Raw genomic sequence first — 15,922 nt, forward strand, 5'->3', positions numbered from 1 at the left:
TCTCCCATCCCATACCTTCCATCTTGAATATAATAATTCATATACTGTAATTTAAAGACATCCTATATCTCGCGAGTGACAGAATTATCACTCGACTTCTATCGAGCCCTACTAAGGATAACAGTGCTAACGACCTATTCATACTAGTATAAGGCCCAAGAAGACCTAGGAATCATGCAACTAAGGTTTCAAACAATTCCTAAACCTAATGCACAATTATTAGAGACATATATAGATATCATAATTTGAAATTGGAGGATGTGCACCGGGGCTTGCCTTGAGTCTGCTGCATTTGGACATTTTTTACCAGAGGAAAATACCTAAAACCATCTAGAAAAGGAGATCGAACCATCCCTAGCTAAAATACCTTGGATGACCTTTTCTCCCGCGAAGAACTTGGATCCTCAGCTATCCAGTGAGGGAATCACGAAGAGGAAGCTCCCCCCACGCCGGTTTGATACTTCCTTGGCCTTGGGAATCAAAGGAAAGGGAGGATTTGGGGAGCTTAGGGCTGGGGACGGGATGAGCTCGGGGAGAGTGAGGGGAGAGAGCTGGTGATGATAAGTGAGTTGTTGGGAGAGAGAGAAAAGTGGTTTAAATAATGTGGGCCCAAAACCCACAAAACAGTTTCAACCGGTCAGACCGGTCGCCCCGACCGGTCAGACTGGTCTGGCCCAGACTGACAGAACAACTTAATTTGGTGAATTATCATGGAAGTTAGAGCTAATGACCGAAATTAATTCTTAATTACAGGTGATTAATACCTTAAGTGTTACAACTACCGTGGCAGGCTGCTACATCCCTGCCCAAGAATCCAAGGTGAATCTGCCATGGTTCTCTCCCGGCACAATGTTCAGAGTTTCAGCTGAACACCGGCAACTTTTGGTTCGTTCAATCGGTCACCCCTAGTGGAGGCTAACATCGGTGATTTCGTTTTCTGTTCGGATGAAATTTGTCTAGAACTTCATATTTCAGTAGAAATTCCAAAAAGAAATATACCCCCCCCCCAAAAAAAACCTTCATTTTTAAGAAAAAATGGTAGCCTGAACCCTGCCGTGGCACCATCACTCTCTCTCTCTCTTTCTCTCTCTCTGTGTGTGCGCGCGCGCGCGCGCTCTCTCTGCTGCAGCTTCCTCGTTTTCCTTGAGAGCTTGCTTGATGATGGCGGAGGTGGTGGTTCAGCTAATTAAGGGCTATGAGATGTCCATTAGTCAAGCAAGCAAGCCGTTCAACGCTGACACGATACAATGCATGCCAAAGCTGTAAGCTGCTTTAATTTACTATGTTTCAACAAAGCTCTTTTAAAACTATGTGCTTCCAGTTGAAGCTCGTAAAGTTCATACTACCTTTATACTAAGAAATACACCTTATCATTAAACCTTCTGTGCCAAAAAAAAAGAAAAAAGAGAAAGAAAAAAAAGGGGAGAATTTGATGTAGCAAGGCTTGTGTCATGCATGGTCTCTTAAATGACCCACACGCGGCCACCCGGGCCCGCCAGTTGATGACACCGAAAATTCTTCCTCTCCAGAAAAGATGGCAAAATAGCCAAATTCTTCCTCTCCAAAAAAGATAGCAAAATAGCCAAATTTATCCGTTGTTCAGCTCAATTTGGTCCATAGACTATGAAAAGGCTACAGAAAGGCTACTCTAGTCACTACACAGTCAGTTTGGGATTTTTTTTTTAATCTCAGCATGAAATTCGCTAGTACTGGAAGTCGAACATAGAATCTAAGTACTACTACCGGAGTCATCTAACCAAGTTAGCTGGATGCTCTTTTGTTGTTTTTCGCGATGTTAAGATTGCATTCGAGTTGTCTTATTATGGGATGGAGAAGTGCATTTTTTATGGATGGAGGGAATACACAACAATATAATCTTTGCAGTTTGTAATTGAGTAACAATTAATTAAAATTTATATAAGTATTGAATAGGTATCGGTGCTTGTGCTTACTTAAGAAATCTACGTGATCGAATCGTAGATGGAGGGAGTTGATACGACTCGCTTACGGGATGAATTAAAACCCACCTCTCAATGACTCAATGTGAGGCGGTGAATGAAATCAACGGATCAAATCAAAAATTTAGGTAAAAATTTTATTTACTTTAGAAATAGATAGAAAATATAAATTTGATATGCGAGTACGAACGAATTGCGCCTAGATATGAAAATTTGACCGAACATTCACCCTCTTCCAACCACCCGACACAACCCAAACTCCGACCTTGGTGGGTCCCACCCCCAAAGCTTTCTATCACTGACATCTAGGCCCCACCTGCCATACTCTCAGCCCCGCGACCCGCCCGTTAGTAACGGGACCACGCTTCGCCGCGTTCCCTCCCTCCCTTATCCGGAAGCCCACTCTGCTTTCTCTGCTCTGCTCGGCTCGGCTCCCCCACCCGCCGCCGCGCCATGGCCGCCATGGCGCCCTCCTCCTCCGCCCCCTCGCTCCCCGCTCACCTCCCCAGCAGAGCTCACGCCCGCCTGCCCGGCCGCAAGGCCCCGCCCGCCTCCGCCCCGCGCCCGCTCCTCCTCTCGTTCCCCGCGCCCGCGCGCCGCCGCCGCGCCGCCGGGCTCCGCGCTCCAGCCGCACAGCAACGCTCCGCCGAGTACCATTTTGCTGAAGATTATGGTGAGGAGGAGGAGGAGGAGGAGTACGGGTATGACGGCGAGGAGGAGGAGTGGGAGGAGGATGAAGACGAGGTGGAGGAGATGGACGTGGAGGCCATGGAGGAGGAGGCGCGCGGCGCCGCCGCCGACCTCGCCAAGCGCCTCGCCCGGGAGCTCCACATCGGTGAGCGGCTCCACCTCGTTGCCCAACCCTTTTTCGCATTCCGTCCTTCCCGCTGGCCTGTCGAAGTAATCCGAATTACTGAAGCCGGGCTTGCGCTTTGTCCCCCAGTTCATGTTTCAGTAATTCATTGATAGACCAACTGCATTTCAGATGATGATGTACGGGAGAAACGAAAAACCATCAGGGAATCCGTGTCTAAACATGTCAGTATACACACCTTCATGCTCTACTGAATCAAAGAAGCCCATTGTTTGGTGTCCTATTTATGCAATTTTCTCCTGAATCAAATGGCTAAATGCTGACTTTTTTTTTTAATTTACTGCCCTATACATGATTCAGATCCCAGATAGTCTTCTTCCAAAGGTGGCAATTATTGGGAGGCCGAATGTCGGTAAATCTGCGCTGTTCAACCGTCTTGTTGGGGTATGCCAATCATCATCAGTTCATTGGTGTGTCTGCAATGTTGGTCACCGTGTAATCTTCAGACCTGAATGCAAAGGTTGCTACAATAAATTGAATTGGCATATCTTGCAGGGAAACAGGGCTATTGTTGTTGATGAACCTGGTGTGACAAGAGATCGCTTATATGGACGATCATATTGGGGTGATCAGGAGTTTATGGTTATCGATACTGGTGGGGTAATTACTTTATCAAAGTCTCAAGCAGGTGTGATGGAAGAACTTGCTGTCACCACTACTGTTGGTATGGATGGGATTCCTCTCGCCACTAGAGAAGCTGCTATTGCGAGGATGCCATCAATGATTGAAAAACAAGCAGTTGCAGCTGTTGATGAAGCAGCCGTCGTACTATTCGTCGTGGATGGTCAGGCAGGTTTATTCAAATTTGTTTTTTGTTCTGGGAAGTGCTAATTTAAATTCATATGACTTTGAAGCACAATTTCTGCACCATTGCCCTTTTTAGGCTCATTTGTCAAACGGAATGCATTACTTGTAGCTGTAGTTCTAATAATTGCCTTTAACGTTTAGAAATTATTCAGTGATTTCTTATCTAAACTTTGTTCTTACTAACATAATGGTGGCAATACATATTTCAGGCTGGTCTTGTGGCAGCCGATATAGAGATTTCTGATTGGTTACGACGCAACTACTCTGACAAGTGTGTTATACTTGCTGTCAATAAGTGTGAATCTCCACGGAAAGGGCAAATGCAAGCATTAGACTTTTGGTCACTAGGGTGAGCATATATCGTGCTGTCTATCAAATTGCGTATCATTGTTTTCTTTGCAGACATGACTGTGTTTTTTTTTTGAAAGCTGCAGTCATTACTGTGTTGCAAACTGCTATCAGAATTTAACTGGGGTACCTTGTCTGCAAGACTGCAATTCTCTTTTTGTGCGTTGACTTTAAAGAAATAAAATATTAACAAGGACATCTGATGTTTGTTGATGGTGTACCTTTTTTTTACTGCCCAACAGTCAGCCAAGCTGCTGCACTCATCTTTCTGTTGATTCCTGCTAGGTTTTCTCCTCTGCCAATTTCTGCTATTACTGGGACAGGAACCGGAGATCTCCTTGATCTGGTGTGTGGAGAGCTGAGAAAATTTGAGGTATTGAAATTGTTATATTTACCCAAACAGTTGTAGGTTCATGCTTTTTCCTGTTAATGATTGAATATTAATGAAATTTTTGTGACATAATGATTGGATAATCGGACGATACAAACAAGTATAGTTACTTGCAAAAAAGCTAGGTTGATTTAACATAGAACGTAGAAGACTCTTAGAAAAGTGCAGGGTTGGTACTGTTCAGTGTGCGGATTAGCTTCATACCGCAATAAGCAGAATGAATATTGTGGAAAGTATAAAATGTGCTGGAGTGGAGACCCCTCATGGTTTTATCAACATATTTGACTATGGAAACTGGTACCTTGCTTCGGAAATTTATGTCTTTAAAATATTTTTCTTGTATAGCTGACACTTTTTCCCTTTTTGTTTGCTGTGCGAAGACACTTTCAGTTACATGCATAAAGTAACTCATTGGGAATTACAGGGATTGGACGGAGTTGAAGAAGAGAAAAATAAGGTTCCTGCTATTGCCATTGTGGGAAGACCAAATGTGGGGAAAAGTAGTATTCTAAATGCTTTGGTTGGAGAAGATAGAACTATCGTGAGCCCAGTTAGTGGGACTACACGTGATGCTATCGATACTGAGTTTACTACAGCAGATGGAGAGGTATGTCTGTTCCCAACACTTTTGCCAAAATTTAATTAAATCTAGTGCTGCTACATTGTTCTATTGAATGCCCTAGTTATGTCCACTTATATTCACTTCCTTTGTCACAAAATAAAATTTTGGCTCCCAGAAAGACCGATTGCTTTTCAAAGGAATATAACACTAATTTGTTGAAATATGCTGCAGAAGTACAAACTCATTGACACTGCTGGGATCCGACGCCGGGCAGCAGTTGTTTCTGCTGGCAGCACAACGGAATCACTTTCGGTGAAACGTGCATTTCGAGCAATTCGCCGCTCTGATGTGGTTGCCCTTGTTATTGAAGCGATGGCCTGTGTTACAGAGCAGGTATGTTAACTATAAACACAGGTGATTTTTGACCCACAAAGAGACATAAAATAGTTATTTTTACTTCTTTTTTTCTTTGTGATTGTCTTGTATGTTCATTCTAACACAATGAACTCTTGTGGTATCAAGGATTATAAAATTGCAGAGAGGATTGAGAAAGAAGGAAAGGCTTGTGTCATTGTTGTGAATAAATGGGATACAATCCCAAACAAGAACCATGAGAGTACGACACATTATGAGCAAGATGTAAGAGAAAAACTTCGCATACTTGATTGGGCACCTATTGTCTACTGTTCTGCGACAAATGGAACCAGTGTTGAAAAGTAAACACCTCATCTTTGCACACCCAAATCTGCTTGCAGCTTATAACTGTTATTGTTTATCTCTTTCTTTCTTAGCAGACTTGTGAAACTTTTGTTTCCCCTCAAAATTCTGAGTTGTGCATTGCTCTTACCATTGATCCAAACACCTACTCTGTATAACCCCTATAGAAGAGGGTTAGCTCCCCAAATTAGATATCCTTTCACGTGTTGATAGTGTATAATGTGTTGGTACAAATTGTTGTCAGGATAATTTCTGCTGCTGCTTTGGTTGAGAAGGAAAGGTCGAGAAGACTCGGTACCTCTATTCTTAATCAAGTTGTGAGAGAAGCTATAGCATTCAAACCACCACCACGGACAAGAGGTGGCAAAAGAGGTCGTGTATATTACACAACACAGGTAACGTCCTAACTTCTTCTCAAGGCAACACACTTGTTTTTACAAGCCAACAAGTATTTGATGCAAGCTAAAAAGGAATCAACATCTAGAAATCAACAATATTTGAGATTTGTTGCATCCTTTCTGCAATCAGGTTTTATTTCCCAGCTTGGTGACAAAAGAATCAACGACAGTCCCAAAATCATGTCCGGTTATTTGATGATTTAGGAACCATCTTTATCGGCCATCCAAAAATGATTAGATCCCTGAAAAGAATAAACACCTAGAAATGAACTAGATGAGCACTAGAGAAGGTTTTTACTGCTTTGAGATTTGTTCCGAAACTAGTACTGGAGAATTATCTTTGCATTCTTTGGCACCTGAAGGAAATTTATTTGGTCAATTGTAGGCTGCCATGGGTCCACCGACATTTGTTTTATTTGTGAATGATGCGAAGCTCTTTTCCGATACATACCGCCGTTACATGGAAAAGAAACTCCGGTCGGATGCTGGATTTCCAGGCACCCCTATTCGGTTACTGTGGCGCAGCAGAAGGCGGCCGGACAAACGAGGTGAGAGAAGTGCTGGTGCACAATTTCAGCTGAATAGATGCTGGCTTTGAGTAGTTACTTAAAACAGACATGCAGGTAAAGTTCTGCGCGGCCAGTGAAAAAAAAATGGGAAAGAAGAGTTAATATATCGCTAGCTTTTGTTCAAGTCGGATATTGGTGTAGCTATGGCTAGTGGGATTCATTCATGTTGCTTGCTTGAAAGTCAAGTACCTAACGTAGCTTCTTCAATTCACACGTCCATCTTTAGCACCTGCTGCAAATTTGTAGTATCCTTCCGCGTTACAGACCACAAGGACTACTGAAACTCACATCCTTTGCTATTTCTTCTTTGCAGGTAAATCTGCAGATAGTAAGTTGCAGAGCCCAGGAGCCCCTAGCAGAATGGTTGTGGCGGCCTGATCGAGCCACCTTCGTTTATAGACTCTGTTCGGATTTGACTATATAGCCTTGGCTGATGCGAAACACGCGGGGGTGGAGTTTGAGATTCAGAAATGAACTTTTGGGACGTCGAACCGTCAGAGTGGGAGGAGATGCGGGGGCAACATAGTACTGAAGTGACAGCCGCGGATGATGAGGAAGACAGTATTACACGGAGGGAAAGAGACTAGAAAGATGAGAGGAATCCAGGGCCAGATTGTTGCTTACAAACTAACTAATCACCTGTAGTAGTGTGGTGGTGGTGGATACGAGAATGGTGTGTGGACACATCTCATGCAGCACAAGGTCACCGGCTCACCGCCGAGGATCCCAAATATTGAAACGGATGATGGTGTGTCATGGCAGGTCGCAGAACGGCTTCGCGTTTGTTTAGGAGCTTGGGATGCAAGCTGCTGTGTGGTGAGGGACAGGTTCGTTGTAGCACCAAGCTGCGTGTTGTCGGTCTACCTCTGTGTTTGCTAAAGGGTTGGTCTCCTTAGTTTGTGTGTGTATAACCAGCCGGGAGCTAAGACCCTGTTTAGTTACTTTTCCTACAGTACTTATCACATTAAATGTTCGAATACATGCATAAAGCATTAAATATATTTAAAAAAATAACTAATTACACAGTTCAACTGTAAATGACGAGACGAATCTTTTAAGTCTAATTAGTCCATGATTGAATATTAATTGTCAAATAATAACGAAAGTGCTACCATAGCCCATAGCACAAGGCACAAAAATCAGGGGATTGAATCAAATCAAAAGCCCAGAGGGCACGAGGAGGATAGAGCCTCCTTTCCCAATCAAATCCCTTACAAGGTTTCAACAATCCATGGACAAAATCAACTCAAACGAGAGGAACAGAGGGAGGGAGACGCAGGGGCGGCGGCCTGGAGAAACAGAGAGTCCACGAACAGATTACAAAAGCCGCTCTTAACCTAACACAAGTGAAGGGGTATTTATACCCGCGGGACCGGTCAGACCGGTGCCACGGACCGGTCAGACCGGTTGGCCTGCAGCACCCCATGTACACGATCTCATCCGACGGCCGAGGTTCTTTCTTCGGAACGAAGTCTTCTCCGCGATGCCGCCGTCTTGATGAAGATCCAGTCCGCGGTTTTGGAGGGTCCGCGAAACCCAGGTAGGTGGCCGGTTTTGAGAAAACCGCCAAAACCTCACGCGCGGGAAGATTCCCGCCTCCGCGCCGTGGCCCTAGACGCCGTTCCCGCCTCGGCCTTCTGACGGCTCTAGACGCCGCCCGACACCCGTCACCTCCTCGCCCGCAGCGAGGCCCTAGACGTCGTCGACGCCCGTCGCCTCCGTTAGTCCCGAGACCGACGCCCGTGCCTCCACGACTCGGCGTCTTCAACCGCCGTCCGCCTCCTTGGTTTTGTGGCGCAAACCAAGAAACCCGCCTTCCGTCGCCGCTTGCGCCCTCGATCCAGGAGTGGACGCCACAGCTGCCGCCCGGTCCGAGCTCCGGTCCCAGCTGCCCTTCACCGCCGTCCACCGCACGGTCCATCGGCCACAGCACCTCCACGGCAGCTCCCCGTCGACACTCGACGCCCGTGTACCTGCAATCCAAAGACCAAGCGCACGATCACACCGCACGGTTGACAATTCACTCATCACAAGCAGGATAGAGTACTCAACATTCCTCAATCTCCCCCTTGATGAGTGCATTGTCAACACACCACCTGAAAGTAGAGAAGTGATAAAAAGAGAAGCAAGAAAGTGAAGAACTCAAGCAAGTGACACAAAGCTCAGAGAAGCAAGACCAGTCACTTACTCAAGCAAAGATCGATCCCCTAAGACAAGGGCAAAGGCTCGACGCAATCGACCGAAAGCCACAACATGACTCCTCAAAGACAGAGGTAACGCTCGACGCAGTCATGCAAGAAGCAGAGGGAAAACGAGGAAAACTAGGAGTCAAAACCAAAGCAGAAACTCCACAAGCAAAGTTTTTCCCTCTCACATGTGCAACTCTCACAAAATGATGCACTCTCAAAGCCCTGTGCACAACAAGTTTTTCAAAAATCAAGCAAGTCTCTCCCTTGTTCGATCACTTCCAAAAATCAAGCAAGTCTCTCCCTTGTTCGATCACTTCTCTCAAAATTCTCCCCCTTGTTGGCACATGCACACATCAAGTCTAAAAAGACCTAAAGCTCCCCCTGAAACTGAGACTCCCCCTGAACAAATGCTATGCAATGAATGCAATGCAGAAGGTGTAAGTGAAAGCATTCAGGGATACAAAAATATGAGCAACATCTAGTCTCAAGCATATGTGCATCCATAAACAAGATCTGCATCTAGCTCAACAGGGTATATCAAATCAGTCTAGAGCTAGGCAAATTCAGTTTAGGAGAAATAAAAGCATCACCCATGATCTAGCACTAACAAGTAGAGAATGGAAAGCAGTGCTACTCAAACTCATACAGGTGAGCCAAACCAGCCAAAACATGTTGCGAACATTCATTTTTCAATCAAATTTGTATCAAGCAATTTTTAATGCCAGGGGTTGAAAGCTTATCATGTTTTACTTAGCAACGAGGCCAAGCCTATGCCAAAAGACAATCAGAAGCTTAAAGCACTCGTTTCAGTCATGCACAGCCTTGTCCGGGTTCTCACAAGTGCAAAGTGAGCCGTCCCGAAAGCTCGATCAGTGCGACAAGCAATCCCACCTGGATCTTTTCCATCCATTTCCAGAACAGTTCAAGCAATTTTATCAGATTTAGATCATTTCAAATATGAATTGCTGAACGAAAGACCACACTAGCATGAATAAGATAGCAAAGCATATTAACACGCCCTAACATGCTAGTAGCCAAAACAGGGTGATCATGTTTTCAGATTTTCAAATCAAAATAGCTTAACTCAGATGATGTCATATACACAATGGAGCAAGCTATACATGATCAAGTTTAACAACTCACACTAGCAGGCACTAGAAGATCATAGCAATGTATACAAGAATGCTAGTACAAGTGAGACAATGCAAAATGCAAACATGTACAATGCATATGCACAATGCAACTACCAAACCTAGAAAAACAAAGGGAAACAAAACAAAGACCTACCAAGCTAACCAAAACAAAAGTCAGCGATCAAAAGGGGTAACAAACCCCAAGCTCCCCTCGCAAGCGAGTAAAGGTGTCCTGCTCTAGCGGTTTGGTGAGGATATCTGCGGTTTGCCTCTCTGAAGGGACATGGATCAGGTCTATGTGTCCCCTTTCATGGTTATCTCGCAGGAAGTGGAATCAGATATCTATGTGTTTGGTTCTGGAGTGTAGGACAGGGTTCTTTGCAATGCTAATGGCTGGCATGTTGTCTACAAAGATGGGAACCCTACCAAAACTCAAACCATAATCCTGCAAGGTTTGTTTCATCCAAAGTATCTGGGAGCAGCAGCTAGCAGCGGCAACATACTCGGCTTCTGTGGAAGAAAGCGCTACGCTAGCCTGCTTGCGAGAGGACCAAGACACCAAAGATGTACCGAGAAATTGACAAGTGCCAGATGTCGACTTGCGATCCAACCGACACCCACCGAAATCGGCATCAGAAAAGCCCACCAAAACCAGAGAAGAATCCGCAGAATACCAAAGACCAAATTCAGGGGTGAATTTCAGATACCTGAAGATGCGTTTCACCACCTGCCTGTGGGAGGTGCGCGGAGAAGCCTGGTAACGCGCACAAAGGCAGACGCTGAACTGGATGTCCGGTCGCGTCGCCGTCAGGTATAGGAGCGAGCCGATCATGCTCCTGTACTCCTTCTGGTCCACCGCCTCACCGTCCAAGTCCTCATCAAGCGCCGTAGATGTGTTGATCGGAGTCGGCTGAGGAGACAAGTCACTCATGTCGAACTTCCGCAGCAAGTCTCTAGTGTATTTGGCTTGATGGACAAAAGTGCCCTGAGGAGTTTGCTTGATCTGCAGCCCAAGGAAGAACTGCAACTCACCCATCATGATCATCTCGAACTCCCTAGACATCTGCTCAGAAAATTTGGAGACAAGAGCGTGAGAAGAGCCACCAAAGATAATATCATCCACGTATATCTGAACCAAAAGGAAATCAGTGCCAGATCGCATGAGGAACAAAGTCTTATCAACACATCCCATTTTAAAGCCCTGAGCCAGCAAAAAGGTTTTCAATCTATCATACCAAGCTCTAGGTGCCTGTTTCAAACCGTAAAGAGCTTTCTGAAGTTTATAAACACGGTTTGGAAACTTGGGATTTTCGAAACCAGGGGGTTGCTTTACATAAACCTCTTCTTCGATAAAACCATTCAAGAAGGCCGATTTAACATCCATTTGGAAAATCTTAAAACCCTTGGAAGCAGCAAATGCAAGAAAGATTCGAATAGCTTCCAAACGAGCAACAGGGGCAAAAGTTTCCTCAAAATCAATACCCTTTTTTTGGTAAAACCCCTGGGCAACAAGGCGAGCCTTGTTTCGAACAACCAAACCATCCTCATCTTGCTTGTTTTTGAAAACCCACTTCGTTCCGATGGGATTACAAGCAGGTGGAGGCTCGACTAAAACCCAAACTTGGTTTCTTTCAAAATTTTCAAGTTCCTCATGCATGGCATTGACCCAATTAGAATCAGAAAGAGCGTGTCCAATATCTTTGGGCTCAAAAGAGGCAAAAAACGCTGAATGAGCAAAGCCAGCGATACTTGTTACCTTGGACCTGGTGACTCGCTCGTTGAGATCACCTAGCATCTGTTGAGGTGGATGGCGACGCTGAATATGTCGCGGTGCTTCCCGTGTCGAAGTCACCTCCTCCTCAACCAAAGCTGGTGCCTCCTCAGGTGCAGCTGGTGTAGCCTGTGTCACCACCTCGAACAGCCCCCGGGAAGTCGATGTAGTCGGGTCGGGGCCGTCGTCATCGTCCGAGCTCGTAGCAGAGATAGCTGGGTCCACAGCACGCGTGGTAGCCTCAGCCTCGCCATCTGCAGCTTCTTCCTCATCTTCAAAGATGGAGGTGCCGAGCTCATCATCTCCTGCAACTTCAAAGACAGAAGAATTGCACGGTGCAGTCTCGTCGAAAGTGACTTCACAAGTCTCTCTGACGATGTTAGTATCAATAATCAGCACACGGTACGCTCTAGAGTGAGAAGCATAACCGAGAAAAATACTGTCAGACGAGCGAGACTCAAATTTATCAAGATTTCCATCTTTCAGCACAAAGCACCGGCAACCGAAAACTCTGAGATGGTCAACACGGGGCTGGCGTCCAAACCGCAACTCATAAGAAGTCATGTGCATGAAAGCACGCAAGAAAATGCGGTTGGACACGTAACAAGCGGTGTTAATCGCCTCAGCCCAGTATTTGCGAGGAGTCCTATGCTCATCGAGCATCGTCCTCGCCATCTCAACCAGCGTCTGATTCTTCCGCTCTACAACTCCATTCTGCTGTGGAGTGTAGGGAGAAGAATACTGGTGTTCAAGCCCTTGATCACTGCAAAAGGCATCAAAACGAGCGTTTTTGAATTCTGTGCCATTATCACTGCGAATCGCTCGCATGGCCTGGGGTAGCTCATTTTTCAACCTCAAGATCAAGTCTCGAACAAACTCGAAAGCCTCATCCTTGGTTCTCATGAAAATGACCCAAGAATAGCGAGAAAAGTCGTCCACAATCACAAGCACGTACCACTTCCCACCAACAGACATCACCCTAGAAGGACCGACAGTGTCCATGTGTAACAATTCTCCAGGGTGAGCGGTCATCACCTGATTAACAGGCGGATGAGAAGCGGCAATCATTTTCCCGTGGCGACACGGATGGCAAACAAGGTTCTTCTCAAACTTCAATTTGGGCAATCCTCGGATCAGGCCAAGTGAGCTCAGTCTCGACAACAAATCGAAGCTCAAATGTCCTAGTCTCCTATGCCACTTCCACAAATCAGAAGAAGGACCAGCCATCAAGCAATGAGAAGGGCCAAAAGGAGTTCCAGAGAAGTCAACCAAGAAAACTCGATCACGAGATGTAATCCGGCAAACCAAATCTCCCCTGGAATCCAAAACACGCGAACAGCCCTCCTTGAAGCGAACCTCAAACCCCTCATCAAGAAGTTGCGAAACAGAGAGCAAATTAAAACCAAGATTCGAAACCAAAGCAACTTCTCTCAGGGTAAAACGATCAGAAACTCGAACAGCGCCAAGTCCACGTACCTTTCCTCTTCCATTATCCCCGAACACAATGTACTCCTTTGAGCGCATCGGGGTGAAGCTGGAGAACCATTTGTCATTTCCGGTCATGTGGCGCGAACAACCGGAGTCCATGATCCACCTGTTCTCCAAGCCTCCAACCTGCACATCAGTAGTGAGACAAAGGGTGAGCAAATGTCTCAACACTGGGGTTAACAAAGTGAGAAGCAAACCAGTGTCGAGCCATTTGCTCTACAGAAGGGTTAGCAAAACCAGACAAAGCGTATCCCCCATCCCGTCTACCGCGTGACTGACGAACACCACCGCGAGGAAAGCGTGGAGCCTCAAAACCTCCTCCAAAGCCTCGGTCTCGTGGTCCATAGCCGTACTGAAAACGACCAGGAGCACGGCCGGCAAAGCGACCACCTGCTGGAGCACGGTAACCACCACCGTCTCCGTGACCTCCACCTACACGGCGCGCCCTAGCATCTCGCCTATCACCACGCCGAGAAGGATCATGCACCCGAGCAGAGTACATGTCCGCGTTCAGTCTCTCCTGCTCTCTCCTCACAGCCCGCTTCCTCCTGAAGCAAAACTCCTACATGTGACCTTCCCTGTCACAGAACTCGCAGTGGTACCTCACCTCACGCTTGGGAGGTGGAGGCCTAGCCTGCGGACTGGGAGGAGCAGCCCTCTTCTTCTGGGCAACCTGGGCTGTGGCAGTAGGGAGCGTGTCGAGGGAGTTCCTCAGCTCATTGGGCTTTGGAACCCAAACTGCTTCTGCGGAGGTGCTTTCGGTGGCTCTTTAAGCACACCATCCGCGGGGTCAACAAGCGAAGACTGCGTGCTCGTGCTAGCAGTGTTTCCAGCAGCCTTGCCAATCTTACCGTACAACCTGTCAAAGTCTGACTTCGTGTACGTGTAACCGACCCCAAACCCATCACCACGCTTGAACTGCTTGATCATCATGCCCAACTGCGGCTCACTACCAGAAACCCAACTAAGAATCGCCCTAAGATAGGTATTCTCATTCTCCAGGCTGGCTTTCTCTACCGCAAGACTATCCAAATCAGAGATCAAACCAGGGCAAATAGAGCAGTCGATAGGTGGGCTAGACTCTATGACCTTAGTCTTTCCAAAAGACTTGATCAAAGCGTTCTTCTCCTCTAGCTCCGACCTAAGCGTGGGACAAAGCTTACAAGCGCCAAGCAAAACTGGCCTAGACTTCATCTCCTCTAGCTCGCACACAACAGTAGCAAACTTGGACTGCAACGAAGCTAGATCGGACTTAAAGATAGGACACTCCTCGCATTCAAGCACATCGCTAACAACAGGAGCATCCTTAACCAGTTCTAGTTCATGCTTGGCCTTAGCGAGCTCATGAGACACGTCAGCAAGCGAAATCTTAGCAACATCTAAGTCCGCGACGTTCTCATCATGCTTGGCACGGAGAGCAACAAGATTGTTCATGTGAGATATGCAGCCAGCGCACTCATCCTCACTAGACTTCTCCCTAGCACAAGCCAGCTCAGCCCTAAGCTTTCTACGCTCTCTAGCTGCTTCCTTAAGCAGCCTCTTCTGGTTGTCGAGAGCAGCGTACAACTCCCTAACCTCTGTATCAAGCAGGTCGATTGTGGAGTTTACCTCTGAATCGCTCTCGGATCCAGGAGAAGAGCCGGAGTGCGTCGGTGTAGCGTGTCCACCCGAAGACGCACGAGCACCATTGGCTTCGCCCGCCATGGTGCAGAAGCTCTTGCGCCGACCGGCCGCCAAGCAAAGGCCGATGAAGCCGGTGGCTTCCTTGTCCCGCTTCTTCTTCTTCTTGTCGTCGTCGTCAGAGGTCGTTGAAGAAGAGCGGTCGGTGTCGGAGCTCTTGTCGAGGTCGCTGAGCTGTGCCAAGAAGGCCTTCTCCCGCTTCTTGGCCTTGTACTGGAAGCGCTTCTTGAGCGACTCCTTGTCGAAGCGTCCTCCCCGGTCACGACTGCGGTGCTTGTGGCGCCGACGCTCCTTGTTGGAGCCTCCCTCATCGCGGTCACGGTGGCGGTAGTAGTCGAAGGAGTTGTTCTGGCCACCGCCAGACTTCTTGGGGCAATCGGCGATGAAGTGGTTCAGATCGCCGCAGTTGTAGCACCCGGGGTTCTTCTTCCTCTGCCTGTTGTGGTAGACGCGCTGGAACTTGCTGATGAGGAGGCACAAGTCGTCGTCGCCCAGCGTCTCCAGCTGCTCATCTGAAACAGAAGGCAAAGAGGCAAGAGAAAAGCCAAGAGCAGAGTTAGCGTTAGAGCTCGATCCATCTGGGCCAGTCACAAGAGCAACGCTCTTGGAAGGAGGGGCACCATTAAGCTTGGCTCGTGTCTGGTTATCCACCTCTGTGGCCTTGAGCTTGCTGAAAAGCTCATTCACCGTCAGAGTCTCATAGCCAGCAGACTCAATGATGGTGTTCACCTTGAGATCCCACACAGAGCGATCAAGTGCGTAAAGCAACTTTAGGGCCTTCTCGTGCTCTGTATACTCAAGGGCACCAGCAGATCTGTTCGCATTGACCTTGTTCACAATCGACTGAAAACGACTGAACATCAGGTCAATGCTCTCACCCGGCTCCTGTGTGAAGTTCTCGTACTCACGCCGGTGAGTCTCGAACAGTCTGGCCTTCACCTGAGGTGTACCCTCGTGGTAGTTCTCAAGGCACGTCCAAATCTTGTGGGCTTCCTGAAAACCCTGGACGCGTGAGAACTCCGCACGAGAAACGCCAG

At 47.1% G+C, this 15,922-nt stretch overlaps 1 protein-coding gene across 2 annotated transcripts; it reads left to right on the plus strand.

Annotated features, from left to right (window-relative positions):
- The first annotated feature begins 2,341 nt into the window (after positions 1-2,341).
- Positions 2,342-7,623, plus strand: LOC120685401 (GTPase Der-like). 2 transcript variants are annotated; one of them, XM_039967302.1, is made up of 12 exons: positions 2,342-2,793; positions 2,944-2,996; positions 3,133-3,216; positions 3,328-3,621; positions 3,849-3,988; positions 4,273-4,360; positions 4,803-4,985; positions 5,172-5,333; positions 5,463-5,656; positions 5,902-6,052; positions 6,441-6,603; positions 6,938-7,623. In XM_039967302.1, the coding sequence occupies exons 1-12, from the start codon at positions 2,412-2,414 to the stop codon at positions 7,000-7,002; spliced, it is 1,959 nt and encodes a 652-aa protein (XP_039823236.1). In that variant the 5' UTR covers positions 2,342-2,411; the 3' UTR covers positions 7,003-7,623. The 2 variants fall into 2 exon arrangements, with proteins under 2 accessions (XP_039823236.1, XP_039823237.1); XM_039967303.1 differs by having other exon boundaries at positions 2,660-2,793; positions 2,928-2,996.
- The last annotated feature ends 8,299 nt before the right edge of the window (positions 7,624-15,922 follow it).

The sequence above is a fragment of the Panicum virgatum genome, chromosome 8N (assembly GCF_016808335.1).
Source record: "Panicum virgatum strain AP13 chromosome 8N, P.virgatum_v5, whole genome shotgun sequence".
Taxonomy (NCBI): Eukaryota; Viridiplantae; Streptophyta; class Magnoliopsida; order Poales; family Poaceae; genus Panicum; species Panicum virgatum.

Bases quoted from the DNA above. Each gene is read 5' to 3' on its own strand.
- LOC120685401 (XM_039967302.1), top strand. From the start codon at position 2,412: ATGGCCGCCATGGCGCCCTCCTCCTCCGCCCCCTCGCTCCCCGCTCAC. The intron at 4,986-5,171 runs GTATGTCTGTTC...AATATGCTGCAG, and splicing joins TTACTACAGCAGATGGAGAG to AAGTACAAACTCATTGACAC. The intron at 6,604-6,937 runs GTGAGAGAAGTG...TCTTCTTTGCAG, and splicing joins AAGGCGGCCGGACAAACGAG to GTAAATCTGCAGATAGTAAG.